The sequence below is a fragment of the Nerophis ophidion genome, linkage group LG15 (assembly GCF_033978795.1).
Source record: "Nerophis ophidion isolate RoL-2023_Sa linkage group LG15, RoL_Noph_v1.0, whole genome shotgun sequence".
Lineage (NCBI taxonomy): Eukaryota > Metazoa > Chordata > Actinopteri > Syngnathiformes > Syngnathidae > Nerophis > Nerophis ophidion.
The window spans coordinates 41,669,912-41,686,091 of NC_084625.1; the positions used below are offsets into that span (position 1 = coordinate 41,669,912).

The window sequence follows — 16,180 nt, forward strand, 5'->3', positions numbered from 1 at the left end:
GGGCCTTCCAGTGTTATAACTTCATCTTTATCTTTAGTTTTTAAGCCAATATGCGCCTGTACTCCTTTTTCTGTCTACACGCTGTCTGCTTGTAAATAGTCTGTGATTATGCGCTGCCGAACATGCTCCTCTGCTGGTAAAACCAGCAATGAGGTATAGTAGCGAATATGATTAATTAGTATCGCCTTACTATACTAGTACCGGTATACCCTACAACCCTACTGCGGAACAAAGCCCCCTTCGTTGATTAAACCCGCAAACTGAAGAGGCAACCAACCAAAGGCTAACTAGCTAAAACGCCAGTTCTAAGCTACCTGTGGCTACATGGCGAAACTGTTCGAGTGTGGATGCGTTTAAAGCAGGGGTGTCGAACAGGTTTTATCCGGCCCGCATGATGAATTTGCCAAATATTAAAATGAGCTGCTTTTTTAACGAAATAAACTGCTGTTCTATATGTGTCCACTGGATGTCACAATAGCAATTCTGTTAGGCAAGCACGGTACACAATAAAGGGTGACTGTGGTTCCTCCTCCTCGACCCACATGAAACCTAAAATCTGCCGTTTTTTGTCTTCTGCTTCGAACACATCATCATTTGGCACCCTCGTTGCCCCAAAATGTTTCTGTCAAACACGAGAAAATAGAACTTAACCCTTTTGAATAGTTTTTACCTACATTTATTACAGTTTGTTGAGTTAACAATGGATTTATACGTGGACATGACAAAGGAGGTATTTTAGATTGGATTAAATAGTACTTTATTTATTCCGTCAGGAGAGTTTCTTCAGGAAAATTACAATTTTCAGCACAATCCCATTCAAGATCAGACAAATATTAAAGGGAGACAGAACAGGATCGCTGACGGGTCTGCCGGCTTCCAGCGCCCCTTACAAAAAAAGATGAGATACAGGTAAACAAGGGGGGGGAGAAAAAAATAGAAGATAAAATTAAAAAATTGGTCTTAGCCTGGGCCTTGGAGAGGGTGTGCAGACTGAGGCCAAGGGAAAAAAACAACAACTCATAGCCATAGTACACATCCCTCTTACATGTGTGTAAAAGGGAAACATCAAAGAACACAGAGGACATTAAAGACATTAAAGCAGCAGATACAACCAGACACTTCTACATACAGCTATGAATAAAAAGTAAAAGAAACATATCCACTGTGGTGGCCTCTGCGGTGTTCCACGCCATCGTCCGCTGGGGTGGAGGGAGCATGGCCAGAGACAGGAGCAGACCCAACAAAGCAACCAGGACAGCCGACTCCACTCTCGGCCAGTGTCCAGTCCGCATGGATGAGCGAGGATACGTCCAAGGTGACTGAGGTGTCCGACACCTGCTCACCCAGCCAAGACACCGCGAAGAGTTTACATGTTGTGTTTTTAGTTCAATCCCAGAAAGACTTTGACTTAAAGTTGTATCCTGGCTTTGTAGATACACTGAGACAAAGTTTATGCTCATTTTGTTTCTCAAACTGCACCAATTGCCTCAGAATTTTCAACAAACCGGAAGTGTTTTGTTCAGAGGATTATCCGGGATTTGTACATTTTCAGACTGTGCTTGTTCTACTTTTGGCCAAAATAAAACAAAGAAAACAACCTGGAGTTGTCTTTATTTTTAAGTTGTCATGCCATGATTTTACCCTTCCGGCCCACTTGGGAATAGATTTTCCTCCATGCGGCCCCTGAGCTAAAACGAGTTTGACACTTCTGGTTTAAAGCATTTCCGATCACACAAGTTGATCGCAAGGTACGACCGTTGTGGAAATTAATCGAAACTCTGCGAAATGGTTTGTACGGAAAATTATGTCATCAAAGTGTCAGCCCTTGATGGCGGTGTGTTAAGGTTCAAACAAAGGCATTGGAAATTTGAGATTTCACTGTAAATCCTTACATTATTTCGTAATATAATCTCGCATCTTCCAGGTGTGGACACGAGGCTTATCAAATCAAACGACTCATCAATAGCTGCTGCTTTATCCGCTTCCTACTCAGTCGCCCAGTGTCCACCCTGAGATCGGTATGTTGTGAGTTCAAACCCCGGCCGAGTCATACCAAAGACTGTTGTGATCCGGTTCCCGGATCACATCTTTAGTCTGTCTTTTGAGTCCTTTTTGGTGTTTTCTAATTATTTTCGGACTCTTCCTTTTCTGAGTTTTGCACTTCCTGTTTTATCCCGTTTCCATGGTTTCTCATTTGTTCCACCTACTATGCTTTTTGACGCACACCTGTTGGCAATTGTTTACTTTAGTATTTAAGCCTGCCATCTACCTCAGTTCATTCTTGGCTCATAGTTTGCGGTAAGCAACAGTCACATTTAATATTCTGCTTTGTATTTACCCTGCTAAGTCGCGTCGTTTCTCTTGAACTCTGTACTCGAAGCCTGCTAACTATTAGCATTTAGCTTCCCGTGCATAGACACGCCGTTTCTTTGCTTTTTGCCAAGGGTTCTTTTATCATTTTTTATATTAAATCCAGCTCTCACCTGCTATCGTACCTGTCTGGTCCTGTTGCATCTGGAGGTGACATTTTCGCGCATCACAATGCGCTTCAAATGTGACAGACTATAAAAAAATGGGACCCATTGCCTCCCTGCTTGCCACTCACCATCAATAGTTTGAGTTGGGGGTTAAATCACCATAAATGATTCCCGGGCGTGGCAACGCTGCTGCCCACTGCCCCCCTCACTTCCCAGGCGGTGATCAAGGGGATTGGTCAAATGCAGAGGACGAATTTCACCACACCTAGTGTGTGTGTGACACTCGTTGGTACTTTAACTTTAACATTTCCAGCCACTATGTAAATAACAAAACCCAGACCGGAAAAAAATTGTCACGCACAGCACGTCATTCATGCCCTTAATCATCTTTATTTCTTTTCTTTTTTTTCCAGATGGAGATAACCGCCGAGCCCGATGACGAGGGGACAAAAATAAGTGTAAGTCCTAAAACCCTGAAGCGATGACTTCTGAAAATTTAAATTTTCATCCACAGCGGTAATTGACAGAAAGTTGGAGTAATTTAGATATGCTTTTTTTTTTTTTTTTTTTTCCCGCCCCCTTTATTTTTTAATAATAATTGGGTAGATGGCAGGTTGCAGGAAGCATACCAATTCAGTCAAACTTAGGAAGTACTACTGTGGTAAACAGAGGCTGCGTAATGTGCGCCAACAGGGTGTCATATAATACCAGAAAAACAGTGTAAAGTGCCAATTAATGCAATTATTACAGCTGAGGAGTGCAGTGCTGTACACAAAAGGCAACATGTTGGTGTGTTCTTTGTTTTGACATGTCATTACAACATATTACCAATAGAATCCAGTTTCGGAAAAGACCCGTTTTGCCTTCTGCCGTCGACATTGTTGCTGAGAATGAAGAGTTATCTGCTGAGCAAACATTAGACCGATTCCCGCTTGCCATCACAGTTGCCAAAAATGTGCAATATTTGACAATTCTATTTATAATAAATGCTTTAAAATGTAATATCGGAAATGATCAGTATTGGTTTCAAAATGTCAATCAATCAATCAATGTTTATTTATATAGCCCCAAATCACAAATGTCTCAAAGGACTGCACAAATCATTACGACTACAACATCCTCGGAAGAACCCACAAAAGGGCAAGGAAAACTCACACCCAGTGGGCAGGGAGAATTCACATCCAGTGGGATGCCAGTGACAATGCTGACTATGAGAAACCTTGGAGAGGACCTCAGATGTGGGCAACCCCCCCCTCTAGGGGACCGAAAGCAATGGATGTCGAGCGGGTCTAACATGATACTGTGAAAGTTCAATCCATAGTGGCTCCAACACAGCCGCGAGAGTTCAGTTCAAGCGGATCCAAGACAGCAGCGAGAGTCCCGTCCACAGGAGACCATCTCAAGCGGAGGCGGATCAGCAGTGTAGAGATGTCCCCAACCGATACAGGCGAGCGGTCCATCCTGGGTCCCGACGAGCGGTCCATCCTGGGTCTCGACTCTGGACAGCCAGTACTTCATCCACATGGGAGAAAGAAAAGAAGCGGCAGATCAACTGGTCTAAAAAGGAGGTCTATTTAAAGGCTAGAGTATACAGATGAGTTTTAAGGTGTGACTTAAATGCTTCTACTGAGGTAGCATCTCGAACTGTTACCGGGAGGGCATTCCAGAGTACTGGAGCCCGAACGGAAAACGCTCTATAGCCCGCAGACTTTTTTTGGCTCTAGGAATCACTAATAAGCTGGAGTCTTTTGAACGCAGATTTCTTGCCGGGACATATGGTACAATACAGTCGGCAAGATAGGCTGGAGCTAGACCGTGTAGTATTTTATACGTAAGTAGTAAAACCTTAAAGTCACATCTTAAGTGCACAGGAAGCCAGTGCAGGTGAGTCAGTAAAGGCCTAACATGATCAAACTTTCTTGTTCTTGTCAAAAGTCTAGCAGCCGCATTTTGTACCAACTGTAATCTTTATAAAATGAATGACTTTTTAAAAGGCCGCTGTACGGTAAAACGCGGAAATAGGGAACCTCCCCTCTCCGCTCTCCCGCACATAACACAGGAGTTGACGACTGCAGCATGAGAGGTTTCACTGGCGACGCTTGATGACCTCATCAAACCGCCGCGAGTGCAGCATAACAACAACAAGAGTGTGTTGTTGCCGGTGCTGTAGCCATGGCTAACAAGCCAGCTCGCTCGGTGACTCACAACACCATGTCTATGGTTTGGGATTATTTCAAAGTGTGTCCGACGGATAAAAAACTGGCAAAAAGTTGGTTATGCGAGGAGGAACCAAGACGTCTTCCTTTAAAGGCCTACTGAAACCCACTACTACCGACCACGCAGTCTGATAGTTTATATATCAATGATGAAATATTAACATTGCAACACATGCCAATACGGCCGGTTTAGTTTACTAAATTGCAATTTTTAATTTCCCGCTGAGATTCTTGTTGAAAACGTCGCGGAATGATGATGCGTGTAGCGGACGTATTAGCCCTGCACCACTTAAGGCTAAAAGTCGTCTATTTTCATCGCATAATTACACAGTAATTTGGACATCTGTGTTGCTGAAATATTTTGCAATTTGTTCAATTAATAATGGAGACTATAAAGAAGAATGCTGTTGGTGGAAAGCGGTGGTTTGACCCACCGAAACACAGCCGGTGTTTCTTTGTTTGTTGTGAAGCTTCAACACAGAGCGGTCAAGCGAACGTGGGAAAATGGTGGTATTAAGTCGGCTCTTACCAGAGACTTGAGTGGATGATGCGACCTCCTCCTGCAGCTGTCAAAAAGGCAGCTGTGATCTTGGCTCCTCCATTGGCTTCTCTGAGACACTGACTTTCAGGTATGGCTTTATAATCTCACTAAAACACTAGTAACACAATAAGCAGATAAGGGATTTTCCAGAATTATCCTAGTAAATTTGTCTAATAACATCTGAATCGCTTCCACAGACGGTTTTAACGGGACACATTTCCGGCCTTGTTGTTCTTTCCGGATAAGGAGATGTTGCTCCGTTTTTGATTGAAGTAAAGTCAGAATTTTTATATAAAAAAAGTTAGCTCCATCTTTTGACATTTCTTCCACTCCCGTCCTTGCACGCTACACCGCTACAACAAAGATGACGGGGAGAAGACGCTGCCGAAGGTCAGCCACATAAATAAGACCGCAGACTAAACTATGCATCCGGAAGCGACTGTCAGATAGTGGTTTGAAGATGATCTGTAAAACATAATCTATGAAACCTTTTGACCAAATAACCACCAATACATGTTGTGTAGACCACAAGGAAGTGTTTTCCATTTAGAAATAAAATCTACTACCACCTACTCAGTGGCCTAGTGGTTAGAGTGTCCGCCCTGGGATCAGTAGGTTGTGAGTTCAAACCCTGGCCGAGTCAAACAAAAGACTATAAAAATGGGACCCATTGTCTCCCTACTTGGCACTCAGCATTAAGGGTTGTAATTGGCGGTTAAATCACCAAAAATGATTCCCTGGCGTGGCACCGCTGCTGCTCACTGCTCCCCTCATCTCCCGGGGGGTGAACAAGATGGACAATAAGGCACTGCGCCTTATAATCCGAGGCGCCCCACGGTCCGGAAAATATTGTAATGTTTCTGTTAGGTCTGGCAGCAATTGGGTCACGGACCAGTAACAGTCGTCGGACCGGTGGTTAGGGACCACTGGACTAAAGCATTAACAGTTTGGGCTTTGTCATCAAGTGTTCTTACCAAATCTGATCAATCTCTCAGCCTGTGTGCTTGAATAGATGAAGACTTTGATTGATTGATCTGATTGAGACTTTTATTAGTAGATTGCACAGTACAGTACATATTCCGTACCATTGACCACTAAATGGTATCACCCGAATAAGTTTTTCAACTCGTTGAAGTCGGGGTCCACGTAAATCAATTCATGGTGAAGGGGACAGAGGCATATTTGGCACGATTTAAACGTTCATAAACCGGAAAGGACGCAAATAGAGGCATTTACAAATCGAGGTTTCACTGCATCTTCTTTCCATGGCCTTTAATATTCTCCCACCAACATCCATGCAGAGAAACTTAATACATAAACGGACTGTATATCAGTCAATGGCCGTGTGCTGTGCAGGGAGGAATTTGTAAGGCTTACCAGAGTCTTAGCTCTGCACTAAATCCTTGCCAGGCGCCGAGCCATAAGACTTTCCAAGTGGTCAGAACACATACAGCCTCCCTCTTGCGTGTGTCAAAGTTGTTCTTCTGGAGTTAAGCAGGAGCAACCGAGTTATTCATCGGTGTCTCAGCAGGAGGCAAAGATACTTGTGGAGTTTTAAGATTTACCAGATCCTCTGCCTTATTCTGTCAAAATGTACAAAACCCAAAACCAGGGAAGTTGGCACATTGTGTGAATTGTAAATAAAAACAGAATACAATGATTTGCAAATCCTTTTCAGCCTATAATCAATTGAATAGACTGCAAAGACAAGATATTTAATGTTCGAACTGCAAAACTTTGTTATTTTTTGCAAATATTAGCCCATTTGGAATTGGATGCCTGCGACGTGATTCAAAAAAGCCGGCACAAGTGGCAAAAAAGAGTGAGAAAGTTGAGGAATGCTCATCAATCACTTATTTGGAACATCTGACAGGTGAACGGGCTAATTGGGAACAGGTGGGTGCCATGATTGGGTATAAAAGCAGCTTCCATGAAATGCTCAGTCATTCACAGCCTGTTTTCAATCGATTGTCGATTGAGATAATAGTTCTACCTTTTTTCGTTTCCATTCACGTACATGCTTTGGGTCAACGTTAAACTGCCTGGCCGCTGCCAAACCAGAATTCTGCTCCGCATACTTCACAACCGCTAGCTTGAAGTTTAAGTCAAACTTTCTGTTCTTCTTCCCCCTTAAAGTATTCCCGTCCATCAGTTGTGGTGTACCGCTATACATGGGCTGTTATTAGGAAGAGGCGTTTACTTGGTAATATATATATATATATATATATATATATCATATAATCAGTCAATATAATTTTTCAGTAAAGATAACGTTGGTGCAGTTTTTTTTCCGTTTACAATATGTGTGGAAAAAAAAGGAAAAAACAACATTTTACAGTGTAGACTGATTCGATTTTTATGTTGTGATTTTCTTTGCCCACTCGGGGACTAATTCCCTCGACCTCGGAAGACTTTGAAGGTAAAAAATAATAATAAAAGGATTTAAAGGCTTAATAGATAGTCGTTTTTACTTTTGGTTACTCATAAAGTACTTTTCATTTTATTTTGATGATACAATTGTATTTAATAAAAGAAAATAGGGAGCTAATTCAAAAATTGTCTTCATATGGTCGCATTGCCGACCTGTCTTTTTTTTCCAATTATGATGAAAAAAATTTGAAAAGCAAAAATCATTTAGTGATCTTGAATATTTTTAAGTAAAAAGTATTGATATCAGTATCGGTGTTGCCAATACTGCCCCGGTAACTACTGTACATGGTATTGAATTGATGCCCAAATAGAGTGACCTATTTTATGTACACTTTCCAATAAATACATTTGATGGGTTTTTTTGGCCGATCTCACTAATGGAATCGGCGTCATAAAGTCAGAACATTTACCTTAGTTTTCGAAACATAGGGCGGACCGGATTATAAGGCACATTAAAGGTGGTCATATCATGATTTTGTTTACATTTAAACACTTCCTTGTGGTCTACATAACATGTACCGTATTTTCTGGACAATAAGGTTTTGAAACCTTATAACCCGGAATAATTTTGGTTGTGCTTACTAACCTCAAAGCTATTTTATTTGGTACATGGTATAATGGTAAGTGTGAACAGTAGATGGCAGTCGCACATAAGAGATATGTGTAGACTCAAGTAAACAACACCAAAATGTTATATGTTCCATTGAAAGTATAGAACATTACACGCGGCGCACAGAAATTGATGAAATTCTATTAGTCCGACTTTGGTAAGCTATGAAGGATGGATTGTACTGTGCTTCAACACACAAGTATTATTATGGTGTGTGTATAAGGTAAGACAGATTGTCTGGCGTTTTGTTTCATCTTTTTTTTTTTTTGATTTATTAATCAATCCAACAAAACAATACATAATAATGCAATCAAATTCCAAAACCAAACCCGACCCAGCAACATTCCGAATAGCAATAAACAGAGCAATTGAGGACACAAAAAACATGACCCGATACAATCTAAAAGTAGTGAAACAAAAATGATTATTATCAATATCAGTAACAATTTCAAAATAGCAGTGATTAAAAATCCCTCATTGATATTATCATTAAAAATGTCAATTAAAAAAAAATGAGCAATGCATCGCATCTCATAAGCTTGACAACACACTGTGTCCAATATTTTACACAAAGATATAATAAGTCATAATTTGGTTCATTTAATCCATCCATCCATCTTCTTCCGCTTATCCGAGGTCGGGTCACGGGGGCAGCAGCCTAAGCAGGGAAGCTTAGACTTCATTTAATACAAAAAACAAATGTCAATTAAAGCTGCAAGCAGCGTTGGTCGGGTCCGCCTTTGGCCGCTGCCGCCGTGTCCCGAGTCCCGATCTTAGTCAGACCTACATAGAAGTTTTTGTTTCATCACTCTACGACATTCCTAACAGAATTTACAAGCAGTTTTGTCAGTTTTTTTTCCTAGGGGGAGCTAGAGCACAATTTTCATTTTTGGGGTTTGGTTTTTTATTGGATGGCAATTTTCACCAGTCCTGATGTGTGTGTAAAATTTGGTGAGTTTTGAAGCATGTTAAGGGGGTCAAATTACAGATTGGCGTTTCTGGATGTTGTTGATAAATGGTTTTCGCTTGGCATAGTATAGCTTTAACTGGCACTTTAAAGCATTTTACAGGGGTCAAATATCAGTTCACAGAGGCAGAAAAGGCATTTTTTGCAAAAATTTTGTTTTGAAGGGGTTTTTGTCAACTTCCTGTTGATTTTAGGTATAGAAGTGTTCTATTAAATGTAGGTCTAAGTCAGACCTACATAGAGGTTTTTTTTTTAATGTCTCTACGACATTCCTAACGGAAGTTACAAGCAGTCTGTTTTTTGTCTCTTCCTAGGGGGCGCTAGCGCGCAATTTTCATTTGTGGGGTTTGGTTGCTTAATAAGTTGGTCTGCCGCTCCATACCGATGTGTGTGTCAAATGTGGTGAGTTTTGAAGCATGTTAAGGGGGTCAAATTAGGGTGCGAAGGTGCGAGCGCGCCTTGGGCTGCTGCCCCCAAGCCCCACGGTCGAAGATGCCTTGGTGCCACTATTTAATGCATTGTGAAAGTAATGCAGTTGTTGTATTGAAGTGAAAATATCAAGCTTCCTGTTGATTTTTGCCAAAGTATGTTAATTATTCAAATGTAGGTCTAAGTCAGACCTACATAGTGGTTTTTGTTTCATGTCTCTCTGACATTCCTACCGGAAGTTACAAGCAGTTTTGTCTGTGTTTTCTTCCTAGGAGTAGTTTGTCTGTGTTGTATTCCTAGGGGGCGCTAGAGCACAGTTTTGAGTTTTGGGGTTTGGTTTTTTTATTAGCTCGCAATTGTTGCCAGTCCTAATGGATCCCATATTCCAATATATGACTCATTATTATCTAAACTAAATGCAGTATTTTCTACTGATATCATCTCCATAGCTTGTGTATTTTGTGAGTTGGACCATCAACATTTATCCTTTTTTTTTTAATATTACCCGTTTTGTTAGTATGCATATTGAAAGAAATGCATTTTTACTCTTTGATGACACGTTACTAATTTAATGGAGATCCCCAAGAATACAAGTTTGCAATGTCATTGGGATGTTTATATTTAGGAATGTGATTGCTTCTTTTGTTGTTTTCAACCATAACTCTTTTATTCTCTGACATTCCCACAATAAATGAACAAGAGTTCCCTCAGCTGCCCGACACTTCGTTCATAACTTGCTATCCATCACACCAAATTTAAACGGCTGAGAAGATGTAAAATACAATCTATTCAATCCAATCCAATCCACTTTATTTATATAGCGCATTTAAACAACAATAACGTTTCCAAAGTGCTGCACAGCCATGTTAAAAACAATATTAAAAAAACAATATTATGCTCCACCAATGACTGAATAAAAACAAAAAATAAATAAATAAATGGGTTGTACTTGTATAGCGCTTTTCTACCTTAATAAATACAAAACCAATATAAAAAAAATATATAAAACCAAATATGATTCAAAACTATTTTAAAGGGTAAAATCAATTAAAACAGTAAAATAGAAATCAATGTGTATAAAAAACACAGAGGACAACAGAGGACAGAAGACCACACAACTCACGTAGTGTTAAGAGCCAAAGAATAAAAGTGACGAGACTTAAAACACTCCACTGTGGAAGCAGTTTGAACATGGTGTCACGCCTGTAGGTTATGTTTTGGTTTTGGTCATGCTATGTCTAGTTTTTGGACATTCAGTCACATTTTTCACTTCCTGGTTTTGTTTGTTTCCATGCCAACGCATTAGTTCCCACCTTGTCAAGCCCCTGCCCTCAGTCCCACACCTGTTCCTGTAATTTTCTTTCTGTTCATCATTCTGGGATCTTCAGACTCGCACACACGCTACCCATGCTGCACCTCCTTCATGCCCTCCTCCATAGTTCCATGCCGTGTAAGTTTTTGTATCTATGCCATGTGCTAGTTTAGTTTATAGTTTATTATTATTCATGCCAATCGAGCAAGTGTTTTTGTTTAATGTTTGTAGTTTTGCATTTATACTAGTCTTTTGTTTGTTCGTAGCCAAGTGTCTGTACCTCCTTGTGAGCGCCCTTGGTTTGTTTATGTTTTATTATAGTTTTAAATAAACAACTATGTACTCACGTCCACGCCTCGCTCGTGTTGATCCTCATCTGCATCGAAGAAACAATCCATGTCCAAGCCTAGTTATGACACATGGAGGGGCAGAGTGTTCCAGAACTTAGGGCCGACCACAGAGAAGGCCCTGTCTCCCCTGGTCTTGGGCACCACGAGCTGGAACTGGTTCTCGGACCTCAGAGCGCGTGCAGGAATGTAAATTTGGATGAGGTCCGAATATCTTAAATTGAGTCAGCGTTTTGTTTCATCTTGCAGTGCACACGTATCTCTTATGTATGATCGCCATCTGCCGTTCAAACTTATCATTACACCATGTACCAAATAAAATTGCTTGGAGGTCGGTAAGCACAACCTCAATTGATACGTACATTAGGCGCACCGGTTTATAAGGATTTTTTTTGAAAATGAAATTATTTTTAGTGTGCCAGACCGGGGTGGTGGTCCCTCTCTTTAAGAAGGGGGACCGGAGGGTGTGTTCCAACTATCGTGGGATCACACTCCTCAGCCTTCCCGGTAAGGTTTATTCAGGTGTACTGGAGAGGAGGCTACGCCGGATAGTTGAACCTCGGATCCAGGAGGAACAGTGTGGTTTTCGTCCTGGTCGTGGAACTGTGGACCAGCTCTTTACTCTCGGCAGGGTTCTTGAGGGTGCATGGGAGTTTGCCCAACCAGTCTACATGTGCTTTGTGGACTTGGAGAAGGCATTCGACCGTGTCCCTCGGGAAGTCCTGTGGGGAGTGCTCAGAGAGTATGGGGTACCGGACTGTCTTATTGTGGCGGTCCGCTCCCTGTATGATCAGTGTCAGAGCTTGGTCCGCATTGCTGGCAGTAAGTCGGACACGTTTCCAGTGAGGGTTGGACTCCGCCAAGGCTGTCCTTTGTCACCGATTCTGTTCATAACTTTTATGGACAGAATCTCTAGGCGCAGTCAAGGCGTTGAGGGGTTCCGGTTTGGTGGCCGCGGGATTAGGTCTCTGCTTTTTGCAGATGATGTGGTCCTGATGGCTTCATCTGGCCGGCATTTTCAGCTCTCACTGGATCGGTTCGCAGCCGAGTGTGAAGCGACCGGAATGAGAATCAGCACCTCCAAGTCCGAGTCCATGGTTCTCGCCCGGAAAAGGGTGGAGTGCCATCTCCGGGTTGGGGAGGAGACCCTGCCCCAAGTGGAGGAGTTCAAGTACCTGGGAGTATTGTTCACGAGTGGGGGAAGAGTGGATCGTGAGATCGACAGGCGGATCGGTGCGGCGTCTTCAGTAATGCGAACGTTGTATCGATCCGTTGTGGGGAAGAAGGAGCTAAGCCGGAAGGCAAAGCTCTCAATTTACCGGTCGATCTACGTTCCCATCCTCACCTATGGTCATGAGCTTTGGGTCATGACCGAAAGGATAAGATGACGGGTACAAGCGGCCGAAATGAGTTTCCTCCGCCGTGTGGCGGGGCTCTCCCTTAGAGATAGGGTGAGAAGCTCTGCCATCCGGGAGGAACTCAAAGTAAAGCCGCTGCTTCTCCACATCGAGAGGAGCCAGATGAGGTGGCTCGGGCATCTGGTCAGGATGCCACCCGAACGCCTCCCTAGGGAGGTGTTTAGGGCACGTCCAGTCGGCAGGAGGCCACGGGGAAGACCCAGGACACGTTGGGAAGACTATGTCTCCCGGCTGGCCTGGGAACACCTCGGGATCCCCCGGGAAGAGCTAGACGAAGTGGCTGGAGATAGGGAAGTCTGGGCTTCCCTGCTTAGGCTGCTGCCCCCGCGACCCGACCTCGGATAAGCGGAAGATGATGGATGGATGGATGGATGGATGGTGCCTTATAGTCCGGAAAATACTGTAAAGTGCTCTCAGTACAGCTGAGTTTGATTCAAAATGATCAGGATAATTAATTTCAACCGGACAGCGTTTTGCCGTATCACTGTGTCATGCATGTCCTCACATTGTCATTTGTGGGATGTCGGTACGATTTTTACTGCACAAACTGACCACGTTATTCCAGTCGGCTTTAGTCTGAACTCCTAGGCTTGCTTAGTGTTTTTCCAACGTGTGACTCGCACTTTTATGAATCAGACCGCTCCATTTCAAAACAAAGAACTTTATTGATTATCCACTGCCAGGAGGTAACGCGCCACGCTGCGATAACAGAAATCGACACGCGGCTGACGATTCACGTCGACTACCCGCCAAGAACGTTCATCCACATTTATGAGTTAGCTCGGTGGTGAGCACGCTCGCCTCTCATGCGGACCGCCAGGGTTCACATCCCTGTGTGGAATAAAAATAAAGGGGCCGAACCCTTGAAGTGAAGCGTTTTGCCCAAGGTTCAAATATCCAACCTTTTAATATTTGCTGACGGATCAGACCATCTATGATAGCCACAAATGGTTAGAGGAGCCAAAAGTTGCACTCAAGTAAGAATACTGTTCGTAAACTTAGTAATATGACTTAAGTAAAAGTAAAAAGTAGTCATCCAATTACAAACCCTGTTTCCTTATGAGTTGGGAAATTGTGTTCGATGTAAATATAAACGGAATACAATGATTTGCAAATCATTTTCAACCAATATTCAGTTGAATATGCTACAAAGACAACATATTTGATGTTTTAACTGATAAACATTTTTTTTTTTTTGTGTGCAAATAATCATTAACTTTAGAATTTGATGCCAGCAACACGTGACAAAGAAGTTGAGAAAGGTGGCAATAAATACTGATAAAGTTGAGGAATGCTCATCTAACACTTGTATGTAACATCCCACAGGTGTGCAGGCTAATTGGGAACAGTTGAGTGCCATGATTGGGTATAAAAGCAGCTTCCGTGAAATGCTAAGTAATTCACAAACAAGGATGGGGTGAGGGTCACCACTTTGTAAGCAAATTGTTGAACAGTTTTAGAACAACATTTCTCAATGAGCTATTGTAAGGAATTTAGGGATTTTACCATCTACGGTCTCTAAAATCATCAAAAGGTTCAGAGAATCTGGAGAAATCACTGCACGTAAGCGATGATATTACGGACCTTTGATCCCTCAGGCGGTACTGCATCAAAAACCGACATCAGTGTGTAAAAGATATCACTACGTGGGCTCAGGAACACTTCATAAAACCACTGTCAGTAACTACAGTTGGTCGCTACATCTGTAAGTGCAAGTTAAAACTCTACTATGCAAAGCGAAAGCCATTTATCAACAACACCCATGTACACCGCCGGCTTCGCTGGGCCTGAGCTCATCTAAAATGGACTGATGCAAAGTGGAAACGTGTTCTGTGGTCTGACGAGTCCACATTTCAAATTATATTTGGAAACTGTGGACTTGGTGTCCTCCGGAACAAAGAGGAAAATAACCATCCGGATTGTTATAGGAAAAAAGTTCAAAAGCCAGCATCTGTGATGGTACGGGGGTGTATTAGTGCCCAAGGCATGGGTAACTTACACATCTGTGAAGGCACCATTGATGCTGAATGGTCCATACAGGTTTTGAAGCAACATATGTTGTCATCTAAGCAACGTTATCATGGACGCCCCTGCTTATTTCAGCAAAACAATGCCAAGCTACGTCTTACAAAAGCGTTGCTTCGTAGTAAAAGAGTGCGGGTACTTTCCTGGCCCGCCTGCAGTCCAGACATGTCTCCCATCGAAAATGTGTGGCGCATTATGAAGCGTAAAATACGACAACAACTTAAGCTGTACACCAAGCAAGAATGGTAAAGAATCCCACTTTCAAAGCTTCAACAATTAGTTTCCTCAGTTCCCAAACGTTTATTGAGTATTGTTAAAAGAAAATGTGATGTAACACAGTGGTGAACATGCCCTTTCCCAACTACTTTGGCACGTGTTGCAGCCATGAAATTCTAAGTTAATTATTATTTGCAAAAAAAAAAAACAAGTTTATGAGTTTGAACATCAAATAATTTGTCTTTGTAGTGCATTCAACTGGATGTAATACAACTTCCCAACTCATATGGAAACGGAGTTTGTACAAAACCCAAAACCAGTGAAGTTGGCACGTTGTGTAAATCGTAAATAAAAACAGAATACAATGATTTGCAAATCCTTTTCAGCTTACATTCAAATGAATAGACTGCAAAGACAAGATGTTTAATGTTCACACTGAGAAACTTTATTTACTGTCATGTCTTTATGATCATGTCCTGTTTAGTTATGTTCTGTTTTGGTTTTGACTCTATTAGTTCCTGTTTTTGCGCACCCTGGTTTATTTTAGTTTCCATGACTACCAATTAGTTTTCAGCTGTTATGTGTTCACGACTCACCCACCCGTCATCACTGCACCTGCTGCTGAGAGAAAATTGGTCAGGATGACCAAGAGTCAACCGAGAACCATCAAAAAGCAGGTCTGCAATCAATTGGAAGCTGCTGGAACACAGGTGTTAGTGTCCACAGTCAAGCGTGTTTTGCATCGCCATGGACTGAGAGGCTACCATACAAGAAGGAAGCCCTTGCTCCAAAAGCGACACCTTAAGGATCGTCTTAAGTTTGCTGCTGATCACATGGACAAAGATAAGACCTTCTGGAGGAAAGTTACGTGGTCAGATGAAACAAAAATTGAGCTGTTTGGCCACAATACCCACACATAGGTTTGGACAAGAAAAGGTGAGGCATTTAATCCCAGGAGCACCAATCCCACCGTCAAGCATGGTGGTGGTTGTATTATGCTATGGGCCGGTTTTGCTGCCAATGGAACTGGTGCTTTACGGAGAGTAATTGGGACAATGAAAAAGGAGGGTTACCTCCAAATTCTTCAAGACAACCTAACATCATCAGCCCGAAGTTTGGGTCTTGGGTGTTTCAACAGGACGAGGACTCCAAATACACATCAAAAGTGGTAAAGAAATGGCTAAATCAAGCT

At 42.3% G+C, this 16,180-nt stretch overlaps 1 protein-coding gene across 1 annotated transcript in view; it reads left to right on the plus strand.

Moving 5' to 3' along the window:
* The window catches only part of vstm2a (V-set and transmembrane domain containing 2A), a 221,794-nt gene that overhangs the window by 138,449 nt on the left and 67,165 nt on the right, over positions 1–16,180 (plus strand). The window contains exon 3 of the mRNA XM_061922469.1: positions 2,891–2,935. Coding sequence (XP_061778453.1) covers positions 2,891–2,935 — 45 coding nt within the window. The remainder of the gene's footprint in view (positions 1–2,890; positions 2,936–16,180) is intronic.